At 43.7% G+C, this 20,046-nt stretch overlaps 1 protein-coding gene across 5 annotated transcripts in view; it reads left to right on the forward strand.

Annotated features, from left to right (window-relative positions):
* Nucleotides 1-20,046, forward strand: part of CFAP77 (cilia and flagella associated protein 77) — a 155,968-nt gene that overhangs the window by 130,237 nt on the left and 5,685 nt on the right. For all 5 annotated transcript variants that reach the window (XM_075185289.1, XM_075185286.1, XM_075185291.1 and 2 more), the window contains exons 4-5: nucleotides 9,401-9,506; nucleotides 14,060-14,161. In XM_075185289.1, coding sequence (XP_075041390.1) covers nucleotides 9,401-9,506; nucleotides 14,060-14,161 — 208 coding nt within the window. The remainder of the gene's footprint in view (nucleotides 1-9,400; nucleotides 9,507-14,059; nucleotides 14,162-20,046) is intronic.

Consider the following 20,046-nt stretch of genomic DNA (forward strand, 5'->3'; position numbering starts at 1 on the left):
GTGTTTAAATGTGAATCATACCTGGCTGTTATAATGACAGGTACAGTACAATAAATAAAATGGCTTTAAAATGGGTCCTGCATAATGGTACATCATCATCATCATCATTGATTTATATAGCGCCACTAATTCCGCAGCGCTGTACAGAGAACTCACTCACATCAGTCCCTGCCCCATTGGAGCTTACAGTCTAAATTCCCTAACATACACACACACCGACAGAGAGAGAGAGAGAGACTAGGGTCAATTTGATAGCAGCCAATTAACCTACCAGTATGTTTTTGGAGTGTGGGAGTAAACTGGAGCACCCCGAGGAAACCCACGCAAACATGGGGAGATCATACAAACTCCAGATAGATAAGGTTATGGTTGGGAATTGAGCACATGACCTCAGTGCTGTGAGGCAGAAGTGCTAACCACTGAGCCACCATGCTAACCACTGAGCCACCATGCTGCCCCTGTACATTCTCTTAAGAGGCAGTAGTCCTTATCTGAGATAGATTGTAAGCTTGTGAGCAGGACCCTCTTACCTGTCTGTCTGTATTACCCAGTATTGTTTTATTAATGTGTTTGTTCCCAATTGTGAAGCACTACAGAATATGCTGGCGCTATATAAATAAATAAATGATGATGATGGAATGCTTACAAAAAATAATTAACTACTATACAAGAGTCTTCTGCCCAGGTGACCTCAGGCAGGTTAGATGAAGCAGAGACTTGGGGCCAGTTTATCAATGTGTGTCAATGAGGCTGATTTTTCGATGATAGATAATCACATTGCTGCAATTTGTCAATAAAATATTGCTGGGCCAGGTGAACGATACTCTACTGTCTTAGCGATACCGGCCCGGGGCGAATCCTGGCTAATCTGCTTAACGGCGTGGTTCACCGTCCTCGATAGTAGTGCTATCATTGGTCGTATCCCCTTGATGTAGTAGATCTATCAACGGTGAAAACACCCGTTTTTCACTGGCCATGGGCTTTTCAGTCTAGGAGGCCTATTGAATTAGGATTTGCGGACGCGATTACATGTGGCCGCACGGGTCCCGGTACCACAACATTGTGGATTTCTGTGCCGTGTGCACAGAAATACGCGATGTTGCATTACCGTAATGGCACTTTACAAGAGCAGCCGCGAATCCTAATTGAATACCCCCCTAGGTATTCACACAGAACGGAAGAAGTTGCAACAGTAAGCATGCTGTACTTGTCTTGAAATAATAAGGAGGTTTTTCAGAAGAGGAATTTTGATTGAAGGACAAAGGAACACCTGGCAGAGTAAGAGGCCTCTTGAGTCATCACGGAAAGACAATGACCACATCTGCTTAATTGTCATTTATCTTCCTGAGCCCTCCTGAGAGAGATATAAAGTGCCATTTTATGGATACACTACCCACTACTCTCACTTTAGTTCTGAAGATCCTAACGATGAGTCCTAACTTTCCTGTGGACCTTTTATTTCACAAGGTCTATAGACTCCGGCTAACTCCTTAAGTTTTGAGAGACCTCCCGTTCCAGATCATAGATCTCCAGATTAACTTTGAACTGTTGATATATCGGCCAAGTATTCAGATGCTTTGTCATGTTATACGAATGTTGTTGGGCTTGAAGATCAAGTTCTGTTCATTTAAATATTTGTAGTGTTATGACCACTTGATTTTGTTGGAACTTCCCCCTTTGGAGATTAACCTCACCAAGTCAATGGTTTTGGTAAAGATCATGATCATTTGCCCTTTGATCTTCTGATGGACCATAGTAGAACTAATAAACTGTCTCCATACTACTTCACCTTTATCCACCAGCCTGAAGACTGGCATATATCATAAAGTTGTTCCCCAATAATTAAAGTGAGACTCCATTGGGTATATTTACTAAACTGCGGGTTGGAAAAAGGGGAGATGTTGCCTATAGGCAACCAATCAGATTTTAGCTTTCTTTTATTTAGTGTATTCTACAAAATGACAGCTAGAATCTGATTGGTTGCTATAGGTAACATTTCCACATTTTCAAACCCACAGTGAGTAAATATACCCCCGCGATTCAAGTTGCCTTTTCTGGCACCATCAATTAAAAATGTTCGTATAGAGAAAAGTCAGTGACGATAGAACTGTAGCCATTAGTCATCTGACGTCATAAGCTGTGGTGACCATTTTGACTGCTTTTGGGAAACTCTTGGCTAAAGTCGCTGATTTGCTGCACAACCTGATTAACTCTTCTTGACTATAGTGTGGAAGATTCATAGAAGTAAAATTGATAATTGTCAACCATGTATGCTTGTGTAGAATAAAGAAAACTTCTGGACATGGACCTGAAGAACATCTATATCTGCAGCCCTGAAAAGAATGCCATCCACATTGATAACACCTGGATGCCTTGCAGATTTGGATGGGCAGCAAGGTGGTTTAGTGGTTAGCACTTCTGCCTCACAGCACTGGGGTCATGAGTTTGATTCCTGACCATGGCCTTATCTGTGTGGAGTTTGTATTTCTCACCGTGTTTGCGTGGGTTTCCTCCGGGTGCTCCGATTTCCTCCCACACTCCAAAAATATACTAGTAGGTTAATTAGCTGATATTAAATTGACCTTAATCTCTCTCGGTCTGCCTATGTTTGGAAATTTAGACTGTAAGCTCCAATGGTGCAGGGACTGATGTGAGCGAGTTCTCTGTACAGCCATATTGCCATGGGATCATGGCAATCTGGCAATTAAGGTCAACCTACCCTGTTGACTGGGTAAAGCTTTCTCTCCACTGCCAAGACCTCAACACCTGTCCACTGCCCCAAACTAAAATACTCCTAATACCACATATTCAGCATGAAATAGTGTGACTAAATGAATCTTTATGGATGATATACCGTATTTCCACCCATGATGTCTTAGGCATCACCTCCTCATTCCCCGAAAGCTTAATCTCATGGCACTGTTAATCTTACAAGAATAATTCCAAACTATGACTTAATTATCATCAAAAGATACATTCAGACCCTCCATTGGTCAACTATAATTTGCATTCAGGTCAGGAGTTTTTAATGGTTCTCTTCATTACCTTGTACACCAGAAACACAGGATCTCGTTCTCGACTGTAGAGTACACTATAATCATACCAGTTATCTTTCATAAGGAACCTCCTCTCCTGGCACAAATCATAGGCTTAAAGCTTCAGTATCAGAAACTGAAGCACTCTGAGAGGTCTGCTGGGTTTCTTGAACTGCTCTAAGTTCAGGTTTCCCCTCTTAAATTCTCTGGAGGGCTGGGCAGAAATGTACAGTAGAGGGCAGTAGAGAGGCCACATAGCAAAAGACCAAGTTGTTCTTAATGTCAGATTTCATTACTCTGGTAACTACAGACTTCACCTGATTTGAAGAGTGTAAAACTGCACTCAAACTTTATTATACTTTAACCACTTGAAGCCTGGAGGGTTTCAGCCATTTAATGACCAGATTAAATCCTAATTTTTGGGATGTGTCCATTTTATAGGGAACGACCTTTTATTGCAGATGAGTCCTATCTTTTCGTCTGTGTTTCTTTTGATAGCAAATTGGAACAAATATGTTTTTATTCTATAAGCATTACATAGAGTAAAGCCGGAAAAATAGAGGAAGAATACAGTTTTGCAAGTATGTTGCCCTAGTGACTCTAATGTACTTAGTGCATCCCTTGAAATTAATGCCACAATATAATTTGCTAGTTCTCCTCAGTACAGAAATACTAAATATGATGACTTTTAGCATACCTCCCAACATTTGAGTACTTGGCATCTGGACAGGGGACCTGGTGACATCATCAGCATGGCCCCTCCCCCAGAGTACCGCCTAGCACTGTAAAGCAATAGGCTGCCCCTTAGAATCTCCCTTCCCCTCCAAACACTGCAACACGCACCAATAACTGGTGCCTGGCACTAGGTCACTAGTCAGAGCAGCTGGGAACGAAAGATATGTCCCAACGTTGCCACCTGTGGGACAAACAAGTCTCTGGCTAGGACAGCGGGACAGAGCCCTAAAATCGGGACTGTCCAGCTGAAATTGAACTTGTCTCAAAGCACCCCATAAGCACAAATAAATGACCATGGAGTATAAGCTTGGCTCCAGCGGAAGCTTGTTTAAGCGAACTGCGCGGTCACTATTTTGGCATACCGCTTACATAAATCCTTTGAAGCGGATTCACTGCCGGACAGGACTTATATGCAAAGTGAGAGGGTGGGAAATTTCATTGTTAATTTGGGAGTAGAAGATTTTCTATTGCTGTGATAAACAGCAATGGAAAATCTTCCATATTGCTCAAGCTTTTTAAATAGACCCCCTCAGTCTCCTTTAATGTAGTTACAGAATATGCTGGTAGAAAGCATATAATCCAACAGCATTCATTCTGCTGAGCAATGGTGTGGTACTAAGTACTCTATTATAAATACCCATTACATGAGCTCCAGAGAACGGTGTAATGTAGGTTTATAGAGCCCCAAGGCCTAGACATAGATAGTAAATCTTTAATCCAGAAAGCATTTACTGCAGTCCAGCACACAGAGTAGGACTTTTATTAAGAGCGTTGGACGGCACCACTAAACACCTTAGTTCTGCACCAGTGCCCCTGGATGGTGCTCTCGGTGCCAGTCTACCCCCAAGGTTAACACATACCCTCTGATCTCAGGAGACGACATCACAACCTCAAAGTGTGGAAAAGGGGTGTAACTGTGACAAGCTTTTTATGACCTTGGTCTGGGTACACCCGGAATTGCACCTCTCCACCAAAGTGCAGCATGGGGGCACAAAATGTGCCCCATTAAATGTATAGGGTGAGAGCCAAAGACCGCCAACTCTGAGCCGGTGCAGAAGTCCTGTTGTGGCGTATAAATGGCGGAACTCTCCTCCTCACTGCGGAGATCCATCTTTCCAAATATGCGCCGCCTCCACCCCTTTCAATCTTATTTTTGCCCAGCTCCTTAAACCTAATTTTGGGCACACGTGTCATACTGCTTCATGCATCTAGTTACCCCTAATTCTGCACCTCTAGTAGCAGTTGACTATGCACATGTGACTTACTGTGCTCGGTCACTGGACCCCCCCCAGGGAGAGGTTATACACCATCATCCTGGTGCACAGGCGTGTTCAAGGTTTTTTTTGTGTGCTCCCCTTTGCCATGCGCCCACCCCCTGGATATAAAGCGCAAACGCCCTTGCAGATGATAGCAAAGTCTTTGGAGGCGGTCAGGGGACTCAGACTAGCCCCCATACTGCCTCTCAAAAGGGCAACAGAAATACAATGCTGGTTGCCACTGCTCTGGGGGGGGGGGGGAGGGTGGTTGGCTCGGGCCCCAAATGACTTACTGGCCCGTGTACACTGCAAACCCTACGCCCATTATAGGTACGCCACTATCCTGGAGGCTTCTGAATAAGAGGCTCCCCCCATTTGGAAACATCCTAAATCCCAGTGTGAGGGACAGAGTAAAGACTGATGGGGAGGGGGGATTTCTCTCTTCCTCATTTGGAAGGGGCCTGGAGGTAGAGCATTAACCCAGCGTTGACCGCTGCTGTGTGTGGGTGAATGGGGGTAATAATATTTAAATAAAACAATATGACAATATTCCCCAAAAAAAAGTCACTTCAGAGTTCCTGAAATCTGGCCTGCGGTGTCACCAAGACCACTGTAATCAAACTAGAAAGAGGATATACAGGGAATTTGTACAGCAAAAAAAAAAAAAAAAGATTCACTTGGACTTGGCATGTCAAACTAGTTTTAATTATGTAACTTTGTAGGGTCTGCCAGCAGATTCCACACAGGTGACCATAGTTCTTTAAACCCCGTGTCATAATACCCCGGGGAACCGAATGTGCTGTATATCCCCTTTGCGTGCATATATAGATATTTTAATGCTATTTTAACAAAATAGCTGTCTAGAACGGGAGTGCTCTATGCTCTGTGCGCTGAATCACACTGAAAAGGCCTCAGTGCTGTCATTGATTTCCTCGCAAGAAAAAAATTGCCTCTGGCTACTGAACCGAATTAGTAGTCACTGATGACCAATTATTTTTGCCCACAGTGAACGGAGAGGCATACTAAGAATCCAGTTTGTCAGACCCAAGGCTTGCTTCTCAAACACCTTTCAAGGAGCGTGTAACCATCCTCCCTCTGAAGCCTCTGATGGCTCCCTGCCTCTCCGTAACTTTCTGTTTTTCTCAGAAAGTTTTAATGAGCTGGCGGATATGATGATGACCTGCCATAAATGGCGCCCTTCTATTCTCGGCGGGGCTTTATTTGGCAAGGAGGCGAGCTAACACACAAATCCAAAGTGTCAGCTTTCATACACACGTGCGCAGACGCTCGTAAGGAAGGTGTCAGTTTAATGTTTTCTCGGATTATAATTTTTCCACTTTATGGTGGTCCTCCGGTGCCTGCGCCTTCCCACGTATTCCAGATGGATAATATCGATCATCCGGCTTTTATATCTCTAGGAACGGATTAACCCTTTTGCTGCATCCAGGGGGCCGGTGATGAATTGTCTGCTCTTTAGACAAGACTGGCGGCAGAAGAGTTAAGCCCGGCCAATGACGCAATACACACACAAGGCCTGGGTAGGCCCAGATGTGGAACTGTTTGTATGCTCCTTTTTTGTTTTGCGTTTTGGGATGATGAATGAAAAATGCACACTGGGACTGATGCATCCAGGAACGCATACTGAGCGCAAGGCGTAGATCGGCTCTGAGCACTCGCGGATGTGAAGATACATGCGCCGATGAATTCGGGTGTAGGTCTGCCCTGCTCTGCTACGCAAGACACTGCAAGATACGTCCAATACCTAGGTGGATTATACATTCGCAAAAGAACGAACAGAAAATAAAAACTATTGAATTAATGTATGGGCAGCGCGATGGCTCAGTGGTTTGCATTTCTGCCTCACAGCACTGGGGTCATGAGTTCAATTCCTGACCATGGTCTTATCTGTGAGGAGTTTGTATGTTCTCCCCGTGATTGTGTGGGTTTCCTCTGGGTGCTCCGGTTTCCTCCCACACTCCAAAAAAACATACGGATAGGTTAATTGGCTGCTATTAAATTACCCTTAGTCTCTCTCGGTCTGTGTATGTATATGTTAGGGAATTTAGACTCTAAGCTCCAATGGGGCAGGGACCGATGTGACTATGAGTTCTATGCGCTGCGGAATTTAGTGGCGCTATATAAATAAATGATGATGATGAATGTTAATAATGTAGGCATTAATGAAAAAAGTTTTTATATTTTTTTTTTCTCCATGAAATACATTTATTAGGATGCTGTTAATATCTACTGAACATAAAATACATGTTTACAGTTGCTCCTTATTGCAAACACATGTTATAGCATGCATACGAGTCATCACTACTGATCAGGACTTAGACTAGACCTGCAGCTGGAGCAAGAAATGCGGCAGAAAAAAAGTGACTTTGAGATGCCCAAAGCTGGATCCAGACGTGACTGTGTGCGCTCGAGTTTGGCACGCTCTTACTGTGCATTGAATATGGGTGATGCCTCTTCCACGCCCCGTTCCTTCCCAGAAATCGTAGGCCGTAGTAGGTGTCCTTTGCGTATGTAAATCTAGTGAGCGTTGCTGTGTTTAGTTGCGCATGGCATGGTGCCTGGGCAGGCGCAGAGTGACTTTCTCAAATTTAGCTCATTTTTTTTAAATAAGGTATCTACTCGTGCTTCATGCCTTAATGATGTCACTGGTTCCTTGGGAATTGATCATGAATATTGGGTCAGCTCACAAAATGGCCACGCGTTGGTGACAGGTGAACGTTAAGACTGACTGGCTGGCTGAGCATTATGACAAATGTGTTTCAGCAACAGCTAACGCTAGGAGGTAGTAGGAAGGCGCCAGCTGATCCCTGATGATAGACAGCTGGTTCTCAGCCCCGGATTCACCAGCAGCAGCTTAGAGACTGTAAACACGGCAGCACACCATGTAGGCGCTGGGCGTTCATTGAAAAAGATGTCTCCTCTCATGTGCTGGGAGGCCTCTGGGGTGGGTCCTGTGTGTGTAGGATCAGGAGCTCCCCTTCCTGCATCATTAGAACAACAGCGCTGTAGATTAGGCCGCTTCTTGCATGTGGAGCGCAATAATTAAGTAATAAAAGTCACGGCAGGGGTGAAGAAAACAGCTCTGCAATTTGCATTTGGTCTATTGCTTTCCAACAGCAGCAGAAATGGCTTTATTACTGCTCTCATCTGTACGATCCGTTCCTGTTCAAACAAGCGTTTGTATCACGTTTTGGGATTTTTGTTCACATTGTGATCTGATGTCAACAAAACAGTGTGGTACCAGCTATTACTCCTGAACATCTGTGGTTCTGCACATAATTCCATGCAGGTACCCTGCGTCTTATTGCATTGCCCCCTTTATCTCCCTCATGGGTAGCTACCTGCCGTATGCCGACCTGCGCATTTACAGCACTGTACACTTTCCACCATTATATATAGTGATATCTTGTACCTTTAACGGTTGACACTTGATACAGTATGTTGGCCTGGGCCGATATACTTGGCTTTGTGAGTCCTTTTGGGTTTTTTTTTTTGGAAGCTCATTATGCTGCTTTATGATGATACACACCGATGTGAGAAAAACAAATGTTATTTATAAGTATCTCATAAACTATTGTTTTGGTGTCCACCTTTCGGTAATTTAAACTTATTGGCTGTGTATATATACTCTCCAGAAGCTTTCTTGTTTGTTTGTTTTTTTCTTGAGACTGCTATTACTAATTTATGATTCTGGACTACCAAGGCAACCACAGTCACATGGCACATGATGTAGTGAGCAGAGAGACTTTGGAACGCTATTCTGAGCTCTGTCTGCACTGTGACATCCTCCTACTCCCCCCTCTGCTATCTCATGACCTGCTGAGAGCTGTGAGTCTGTGTAGCAGACTGACTGTATCTGACTCTGGCAGCCATTTTTGTTTGCCAACCAGAGAGCTTTTTAAAAGGAGATAATGATTTGATAAGCTTAAAAGGTACTTACCTTGTTATTTAAAGGGGAACAAATATTTTGTGTGGATTGTTACTTTAATTAGACAGAGGTCTTTAATTTGTTGTGCTGGATACACGTGTATCGACAGGGCAGGTCTGCTTCATATCCAAGGGAAATGAATACTCCAATGATTTGCAATAAAAACCTTACTGTAGAGCACAGAAGGATTTTTTTCCACTTTGGGTAGTATTGTGTCCAAATCTTCCTATTCCCTGTAACTCCCCCCTGGGCCCCCCAACATTCATTGTATTTAGGAGTGTCCTATAATAGGGAATGAAGGGATTGGTATAAAATCGCTTGAAGCTCTGGGAGGACATATACAGGTAAATAAAGTAATCTGTGTTACTGTCCCTTTACATATAGGAATGATGGTGTATAATAAGTGATAGAAATCTGTTCTTATTTAGGCCTTCAACACCTATAATGGAGCTGATGGAGCACAGATACCAACAGGTTTGGCTGGAGCATCAGAGACAAGCAACTGAGGCCCTTCGACTCAGGTCTAAGGAGAAGGTGAGCGTTGGAATGTAACCTACAATAAACTAGGAGACACTGGTCACCAGCGTCCAAGCTCCGATAAAGGTCATACGTTACCTAGTAAAATACTGTTGGCAGCACGGTGGCTTAGTGGCTAGCACTTCTGCCTCAGAGCACTGGGGTCATGAGTTCGATTCCCGACCATGGCCTTATCTGTGTGGAGTTTGTATGTTCTCCCCGTGTTTGTGTGGGTTTCCTCCGGGTGCTCCGGTTTCCTCCCACACTCCAAAAACATACTAGTAGGTTAATTGGCTGCTATCAAAATTGACCCTAGTCTCTGTGTGTGTGACTGTGTGTATGTTAGGGAATTTAAACTGTAAGCTCCAATGGGGCAGGGACTGATGTGAGTGAGTTCTCTGCACAGCGCTGCGGAATTAGTTGCGCTATATAGCTGCTGATGATGAGCTTTGGAATTTTTTTAAACGTGCATCTGTGACCTACAGCCAGTGGAGGCAGGCATTTTATGAGCGGACCAAAACTTCATGCAACATAAGAACCAGTAATATCACAGAGATACCTAATGGCAGTAATTATGGGCACGAGTCATTGAGGCAGGCCAAACAAGTGCAATGTGTGTTTTTAAACAATAAAAAACGCACGTCATTCGGCCATACAGACGTCCGTATTTCATCTGCAAGTGGATTTGAAGAAACGTCTCTTGTTGAATAAGGGTCTAGGCTCACAATACACTGCAGGATACAATACATATATCATCATCACCATTTATTTATATAGCGCCACTGATTCCGCAGCGCTGTACAGAGAACTCATTCACTTCAGTCCATGTCCCATTGGGGCTTACAGTTTAAATTCCCTAACACAGACAGACAGACAGACAGAGTGAGACTAGGGTCAATTTTGATAGCAGCCAATGAACCTACTAGTATGTTTTTTTCTTTATATATGGCATATAAAGTCCCAGCAGACCGCACAGAAAAATAAATTTAAATTCATGTCACCTGTTTATAATATAGTCGTTAGTGACAAAACATAAAAAAGTGTTGTTTTTTTTTCATTTGTTTTCACCCATACATTAGGAAGTTATTAATGTCTACTGAACATAAAATGTATTTTTACAGTTGCTGATTGCAAACACATGTTCTAGCTGCATCACTAGTAATCAGCACTTACACCTGACCTGTAGCTGGTGCAAGAGATACAGATGAACATTCCGTACTTGAGAGATGTCCAAAGCTTGAATCGGATGGTGCTTTGTGTACTCGAGCTTGGCACGCCCTTACTGTACATTCACTACGTGCATATGCCCATTCCCCTCCCCCTCCCTGCCCATGAAATTGCAGGCTGTAGTAAGGGTCCTTTGCGCTCGAAGATGAATTGGAAGCACTTCCGTTCACTGGCGTATAGTTTGTGTCTGGGCATATTGGCATTTGCGTCCCTTAAGGAAACAGGCCCTATGTGAGCAGAGCAAATATATTCATGACATAGTCTATTGCAGTGATCGCTAACCTGTGACACTCCAGGTGTTGTGAAACTACAAGCCCCAGCATGCTTTGCCAGCTATCAGCTAGTTATCTACTGGCAAAGCATGCTGGGACTTGTAGTTTCACAAACACCTGGAGTGTCACAGGTTAGCCATCACTGGTCTATTGAGTAAGGACCAGTGACTTCAATGTGATAGTTTGTTAGATCAACCCACAAAATGGCTGCCTCCAAGCAGGGCCGTCTTAACAGCATTATAGGCCCCCGGCAAAGCAGTGGACTGGGGCCCTGCCTACACTACCACTCACAGAAATAAAAACATCAATTAATCGATAAAATCACGCTTATATTTATTGGTACCTCCAACAAAATGAGTGTTTAAGCATTAGAGATTAATCCACACAAATGTTTGGACAATTTAACATGAGCCTTCAAATTTAACATAAAAATGGTACTCGGTTGGTAATTCGTACAGACGGAGATGGCACAGTCCAAAATTACTATGAATTATTTATTATTGATCAATGTTCAACACAAACATTTTCAAAATTTCTTTGCAGAGAATTGTTTCAAAAATTTCCTCAAAAAATGATGTGTGTTGATTTTGTCTTTCTTACTTACAATTAGTACGTGTAGGTTGTTTCTGTCACGGTCAAGATATGTATTCGCAACAGCAAGATGGCATGTACAGATAACCGCTGATACTGAGGGGATTAGTTCACCTATAAGTTTTCATAAAGAGGGTTGGAAGGCTCTGAATAAATCTCCTGCAATAATATATTGAAAAGTTGGCAAGCCTATGGGGGCCCCTATGCTTGTGTGGGCCCTCGCCAACTGCCCAGCGTGCCCATGCATTAAGACAGCTCTGCCTCCAATGTGTGGGGGTAATAGATGTTGCCTCCATTCACTCTACAGCTACCCTGAGGCATGTTTGAACTTGCCCCTCTGAATTTAGTTGTTCAATGCTAAAATCTTGGCTCCTTCCATACTGTTCACAGACTCTAAAACAATGGGCAGCAGCAAAGATTACCTCAGCTTATCAGAATTGTACCTCCCAAATTTCCTGAATTTTATTAAAATTAACTTTGGGAAGAATCATAAGGAAAAAAACGAGTTGCTTTTAAAATTTTTGCATCTATTCTGTTTTATAATATTCACCACACGAAAAGATATTATGCTATCAGAAGTAAAATGTATAGTTCAAGAAAAAAATAGTATAAAATTGATCTATGAGGACTAAGAAATAACAAAGTTATTCTGTGTGGAACAGACACGTGACCAAAATGTTAAAAAATTGGTCTCGTCATGAAGGGGAGAAAGCCGTCCAGTCACTAAGCGGTTAATATGTTAACAGAGATAAACATTTAGGTGGTTGAACAGAAAAAGACATCTTGTGCAAGTCGGAAGTGCCTGGTAATATAGAAATAGCCTTTAAAGCAGCCAATGACTGGTTTATATGTTAATGGCCCAAGAAAAGAGTGGCATTAATATGGTAATAACCGATTTCTGTGGCGTTTACGGCCTCTTCATAGCATGTTTTATGGTTTAAGTGCACAAACACACAGTTTGTTTAATTAGCAGCTAGTTTACGAGCGGCGTGTCAGGAGATTAGTTACAGCCAGAGGGACACGTGAAGAAATATGACAAGCGAAGAGTGTCACGCAGCAGCCTGTGCTCAGAGCTGAGTGCAAGAGGGCAGACACCCCTCAACCATCCTTTAGTAGCGTAATAAGATGGTCGCTGCTAGACCACCTGAGATTATACAGCGCATCGATCCCTGTAGTAAACACGGCTTCTGTATTTAATGAGGCGGAGGACACGCCTAGAACACAGCATGTATTATACATGATGTGTCCTGCGTTTCTGTGAATAGACACATTGACGATACAGATCAATAATCCCTATAATTACATGAATTCTAGTTGCAACCGCCATGCTGGAAGCAGCTGACTGCACTGGAGGCGAGACGTGATTGTTTTACCTAGTGTACATATGAGGCCTTACCTTGTTATATTATATACACACACACACACACCACCTGCCTAATATTGTGTAAGTTCCCCTTTGTGCCGCCAAAACAGCTCTGACCCATCGAGACATGGACTCCACAAGACCTTAGAAGGTGTCCTGTGGTATCTGACACCAAGACGTTAGCAGCAGATCCTTTAAGTCCTGTAAGATGCGAGGTGGGGCCTCCATGGCTCAGACTTGTTTTTCCAGCATATCCCACAGATGCTCGATCGGACTGAGATCCGGGAAATTTGGAGGCCAAGTCAACACCTTGAACTCTTGGTCATGTTCCTCACACCATTCCTGAACAATTTCTGCAGTGTGGCAGGGTGCATTATCCTGCCATCAGGGAATACTGTTGCCATAAAGGGGTGTAGTTGGTCTGCCACAATGTTTAGGTAGATGATACGTGTCAAAGTAACATCCACATGAATGCCAGGACCCAAGGGTTCCCAGCAGAACATTGCCCAGAGCCTCACACTGCCTCCGCCGGCTTGTCTTCTTCCCATAGTGCATCTTTTCTATAAGGTAAACAACACTCATGCACCCCCGACCGTCCACATAAGATAGAACAAGCATGGTTCATCAGACCAGGCCACCTTCTTTCATTCACGTGGGCTTTTGGCGGTGCATGACATTGCTCATCAATGTGTTGGGCACTCATGTTCCCCTCACCGGTTCATCGGTTGTCCTTCCTTGGATCACGTTTGGTAGGTACTAACTACTGCATCCTGGGAACACCCCACAAGACCTGTCGTTTTGGAGATGCTCTGACCTAGTCGTCTGGCCACCACAATTTGGCTCTCGTCCAAGTCGCTCAGATCCTTACACTTGCCCATTTTTCCTGCTTCCAACACATCAACTTCAAGAACTGACTGGTCACTTTCTGCCTGATATATCCCACCCTGTAACAGGTATCATTGTAACGTGATCATTTTATTTACTCCACTTGACAATAGTTATAATGGTGTATATAGATTTTATTGCAGCTGATGTGCCATACGGGCAGTACCACAAGAATCCTGATATCCTTAGTGCTGCTTTCTCCCTGTCTAACTATGTCCTTATTTCACCCACAGATGAAATTAGGAAAGGCGCAGGACACCAGAACTACAATACTCAGGAGATACCAGCCTCCTGAAGAGCCGGCTCCCCTCTGGCAGCTGCCACATTTCCAGAAGGTTAGTCACAAGAATTCATTTTGTACTTTGATACCCTGAGCCCCCGACAGTGTCCAGCCCAGGAATACAGCCAAATGCCAAGAACTGTGCGAACTCTGCCCATCGGGCAGTTTATCAGCAATCATGGAAAGGAAGCCCTTATAGCGGATGACATCTTCGTGAAATCCCAAAACACCATATGAATAATTTTTGCAGTCACAGTAAGATTCAACATTTGGCTCTCCTGGATCCAAACTTGATGACTTTTTTCCTATATGTGATTTATTGGTGCACGCCCTCATGCGACTTTCCTGTTCTTCCTTCCCGTGATATTATATGAGCCAATAGAGATGATTATTTTAGCTCCCTATATAAGAAGCCCTCTATGCCTTTGATAGCCTCGCCAGCTATCACTGGCGATGTCTGGCAAAGCACGGTGATGCCTATTTAACATATACTTGCCAACTCTCCCGGACTTCAAAAATTCGGGTCAGTCTCACGGACTCCCGGGAGAGCAGGTAAGTCTCCTGCATCCCGCAACTGCCTGGTCAAAATGATGTGCTTCGCGGTGAATCGCGTCATTTTGACCCCATCCCCGCAACAAAACAACAGTTCCGTTGCGGGGGGTGGGGCCAAAATTCCACGTTTTTCCGCGCCCTGCCCCCTCCCACCCTCTAGTCACGCCCCTCTCCCGGACTGCACTTGCCGAAAGTAAGCCAATATGATTTAACATGGATAGCGGCTATACAAGTATCACTGCTGATCTCCTATCTTTATTGCCAAAATATAAAAAATTTTCCTTTTCTAAATAAAGTTTTTTTGAAAGGTTTTTTTTTTTTTAAACAAACTTTATTTTGATTGGCAGAAACGCTTGGCGATCTCAATCAACATTGGTTAAGTGTTTTAGGCCCACACATGAAGTGACTTAGGGCCAGCTTGGTCTATTTCTGGTATATTATGGCAAGATATTGTTACTTTAGAGATCTACGAGCAAAAATGGTCCGGTTGTTGCCACACTTGACAATTTGATTGGTGTAACTTTATTTGTAATCCTTATGGCCCCATGGACTTAACACACCAGTAAATAACAAGTCGGATATATATGTATAGATTATTTTATTCGGAAACCTGTTATCCAAAGTATTCAGAAAATCAGAACGTTAAAAAGTGCACGATTGCTGCTGTCCAGACATGGCGGCCTAAGGTTACTGTGAGGAGCTCTGCTAAACCATTCAATGATGAGGGGAAGGCCAGGTGCAGTGTGGGGGTTATCTTGAAATATATATTAGACATAGTGCTCCAAAGTTTGGAAAAACCCTTTTAAAGCCCCAAATCCCCAAGCATTCTGGATTATAGATTTTATACCTGTAACCATCACATATCTTCAATTACCTGTATCTGCACACACAAAACTGCTAGCAGTTCCTGGGTTGAAATAAGGGTTGTCAATCACTGGCAGTCAGTAAAAATTCTCATCTGTCTAAAGAAAAACTGCATGTCAGTAAAAATCTGATTTCTTCCCAGACCTGCGAATTTAAAATTACCAAACCGATCATTTTGAGACACAGGAAACCCGATCCTTCCTCATTCCCTACACACTTTTACAACTTGTACTTTTGGGAACTTTTTGCGTAGCTAAACTATGGGGGGTATTTAATTGTCCGAGTTTTTTTTTCTTCCCTGCAGCGTAAAAAACCCCCTGAAAAATCAGTTTTTAGTTTTTGCAGTTTTTAACTGCAATAGCGACCATTTTTAGTTAACGGAGTGCGAAAACTCGTGCAATTCAATTGAAAAAGAGGGAACGCTGCCCCCACGCGTTAATCACTGTGTTTGCGAGTTTTTAGGGGAGTGAAGGGGAGTTGACGCCAGGGGCGGGCTGGCCCGGGGGGCAACATTATTACATGATTTCAAATAGTTTTCAGAGGTTTTTTTCTTTTTATCACACCCCAAAGAGGTGCGAGATAAAACAGCATATTGGCCTGTGTAACGCGCCGCGTTAAAAAAACAATTGAATAGCTCTTAACGCGGCTGCCTCTCGCACACCCTATACTTTCAATAGACCTTCTACTGGAGAGCGAGAGGACCGTGCATGAAAAAAAAGTAGCGTTAAAAATGGAATTGAATCGGGGGTAAAGTTATCCCGCTTGAAAACAGCGTTAAAATTATTTAACGCGGTCTAAAAAAAAACCTGGGACAATTGAATACCCCCCTATGTGTCAGTAAGAATTGCTATCCATCAGTAAATATTTAGAAACTTGTCTGTATAAACCTGTAACAAGTGTCTGCGAGCCACTGTCAGACTATCTCTTAGTATAGGATGGACGTAAAACTGTAAAGGCAGCGACTGTCCTGAGAGTGTAAGTGACGGTTGTTCTGTGGCGCTGCTGGTTTTATTGCTGTACGGCGAGCGGACCAAGGTAACAGTGGCTCTGACAGTCCTTGCTGTAATGATAAATCAGGACTCTTCTCCCCGTGCACTTTTCTCCACCTTGACATGTTCTATTAACATATGTCAGTAATCATTTATGAGCCTCTGAGATGCCGCCACTACTGTGTGTTGTCCTCAGAACAGAGGCTGCCAGCGTGGAACAGATTGAGGGAGTCGGGGGGGAGATGTCAGTGCCAGGTTCACCCTGTCCCTCTACATCTGCCCATGGCTGGGATGAGGCATGCAGTCAGCCAGGTGGGCAATGCCATGAGAGGGGCATTCGTGTCTTACGCTATGGAGGGAAGGTCGAGGGAGGTCGTCAGGACTCTGCTATACACAGGCTGCTGGATGTTTATGTGGAGCGTGTGAGTGACAGAGCATGTGAGTGACAACTGTAAGGTCACAGGAAGAAGGGATTTAATGAGAGGTGAGGTTGTTGTTTTTTTAACTCAAAAGCTTTGGATAAAACTAGCTGTGAATGGTAGACATAGGGGGGAAAAAGTATTTTATTGTAATATTTGTCTTTTTCTTGTGAATAATGTGCTTATTTTGACCTAAAACTCTCCTGTCTCATATGCTTCTATGTCCCATTTATACTTTGACTATTCAGCTTTTAAGGCTGCATTCTGGAAATACTCAGCAAAACATTTTCCCACTGCGATGTCGTTATCGTTTCTCAAGGGACCGCGTGATTTTTAGTGGCCTGTTTTGTCTCTGCGTCTCTCCCCTGCATTTTCCTGAATGCTGACTTATCTCTGCAAACTAGTTTGTTCCTTATTTACACTCCTGCGCTCTACTGTGTTGTAACAGACGTAGGCCCCCGATTTTTGGTATATTTACCGTCGCCTTTTCGTTGTCAGTCAGCCCATAGTTTTGTCCTTCACTGTGTTACATACACCACTGATCTAAAATGATCATTATCTAACACGCTGGCGGACACAAATAAGAATAAAATTAAATATTCTATATTAGTGTAACCCAAATTCGAAATTTTCATACATAAAGCATGAGAGAAAAGACATTCTTTATTTCCCTGATATTCCAGCTGTGTTCATAAGTACAGGTTATAAGAATGCTACACTCCTCCTCATAGATTTAGGACAGTGACCTAACAATCTGATAAGTCAAAAAAGTTGAGACCACAGTCAGTTTAGCTGCTGTGACATCACTAGCCCTGCCCCATAGATCACTCCACCAATCCGCACAGTACATTTCTACAGTGAGGTGGGTGGGGCTTATGTCCAACAGTCCTGGAAGTCCCAAGGACTGTGTGGGCTGATGATGATGAAGGACCCTTCCTATTCTGCTATCTGGACGGTGGGAGGTTTTCCATTCAATATTTAATTTGGGTGGACATCTGCTATAACCAACACCGTCAATTCTGTAGGTGCCCTATGCTAATGTGCTCCACATCCCCCTCCCACCCCAAAGGCTAGCCATGTCCATGATTCATACATGCAAACCGGCTACAGCCAATGACTAAATGGAAAACGGACATACAACAGCTTAGCGTGATAAAAAAAAAAAGTCAATCCATTTCAAGCTTTTACAGACTGTAGTTAGAAGTGACCCCCAAAACCCACAGCTACTGCAGAACCTCTTACAAACTGAGATCCTGCCTGACAGGAAAGCTTCTTAAGCAATTTTTTCTTCTTTTTTTTTTTTTGCACCACTCTTTCTGGACACATTGTTGTCATCATTATCAAAAGTGACTTTATATTACATGCAGCAAAACACAGCGGACGGACGGCTCCTGTCTAATAAGGAAAGCAGAAGATTTAGTTGTGTGTTACATAGAGAAATCACAATGACTGCTGTCTCTGTGTGTCACAGCACTGACAGTATATATGAAGGCACAGTAGGCTATTAACAAGTATGCAAACACAAGTCTATCCCGCTGTGGTGCTCTCTTCCTCTAGACAATACAGGAAGTTCAGGCAAGGCCTTCAATACTTGCTGAAATGTTGACATGAATAATGAATATCATGCAAATCACTAATATATATATATATATATATATATATATATATATATATATATATATATATATATATATATATACTGTATAAACAGACTATTCAGACGATTGCACCCCAGGTGAATTCAACTCAGTTGATATTGGGGAGTACTTTAGTAATGCCCAGTAATAATAATAGTAGTGTGTTTATTACTACTCACGCCCCCAGCTATTGCTGCCAGGTATTACAATATGTATAACAGCCCTGGGGGGGGGTACTTACAAGTCTAATCATTAGGGGAGTTGGTTCCAAGCCTATCCCCTATATACAAGCCACCTGTACATGGAAGCGTATCCTTCTCATAGCTGTAGCCGTTTTCCTTGTCCACATTAAGAAGAAAACAATCTGATACAAGTCAAAAAAGTTGAGACCACAGTCCGTTTAGCTGCTGTGACATCACTAGCCTGACCCCTATATATCACTCCACCGATCAGCACAGTACATTTCTTCCCCTCCCCTATATACAAGCCACCTGTACAAAGAAGCGTATCCATCTCATAGCTGTGGCCGCTTTCCTTATCCACATTAACAAGTGGCAGCACATGGAACATGGAGCTTTTACCCTTAAGGAGCTGTCAGTCATGATTTCAATTTTGTATGAGGTTCTGCAGCTGCTGTGGGTTCTATTCAAGCCGTGGGACATCCCGTAGTGATCGGCTTGGGGCTGGTTTGGCATTACGGCAGGGGGACTCATAGGCAAACCGAGGGGGGTTTCCTAGTGCTTGGAAAACCCCTCCAAGCCTGGGGCACTGTATAATTGAGGTGGATGGACCCTGCCCCCGCTTCACACGGCTCTGCTTGAAAAGGGAGAGCTGCGTGCACCTAACAGCCATGCAGCATTGCCCATGTATATTATGGTGATTGGAAGAGTTGGAGAGCAGCCAAGCACTGTCTATTATAGCCACGCCCCCATGCATGCTGGTCACGCCCACTGGCGGCGTGGTGTGGAAACCCTCCTCTACAAATCCTGCATTTGCCCTTGCGTACGTGGAGAGGAACGTACATGTCGACATGTAATATGTGCACAGGGCTGTAATCAGGGTCAGTGCAAGGTGTGACCAGCATGCATGGGGGCGTGGCTATAATTTTAGACAGTGCTGGGCTGCTCTCCAACTCTTCCTATCCCCATAATATACATGGGCAATGCTGCGTGTACTACTGTTGGTGCACACAGCTCTCCCTTTTCAAGCAGAGCTGTGTGAAGCAGGAGCAGGGTCCAGCCCCCTTAATTATCCAGTGCCCCAGGCTTGGAGGGGGGTTTCCAGGCACTAGGAACCCCCTATTCCCCCTCGGTTTGCCTATGGACCAGGGAGGCTCACCCATGCAAAACCAGTCTTTGTGGTGCACTTTGGGTGCTCTTCACAAATGACCTCTAGAATATTCACACTTCAGATTCCTTCAGGACAACTAACCCCTGTCTGTGATGGTTGGAAATATGGAGATATGGCCTTAAGTACGTC

The sequence above is a fragment of the Mixophyes fleayi genome, chromosome 9 (genome assembly GCF_038048845.1).
Source record: "Mixophyes fleayi isolate aMixFle1 chromosome 9, aMixFle1.hap1, whole genome shotgun sequence".
Lineage (NCBI taxonomy): Eukaryota > Metazoa > Chordata > Amphibia > Anura > Limnodynastidae > Mixophyes > Mixophyes fleayi.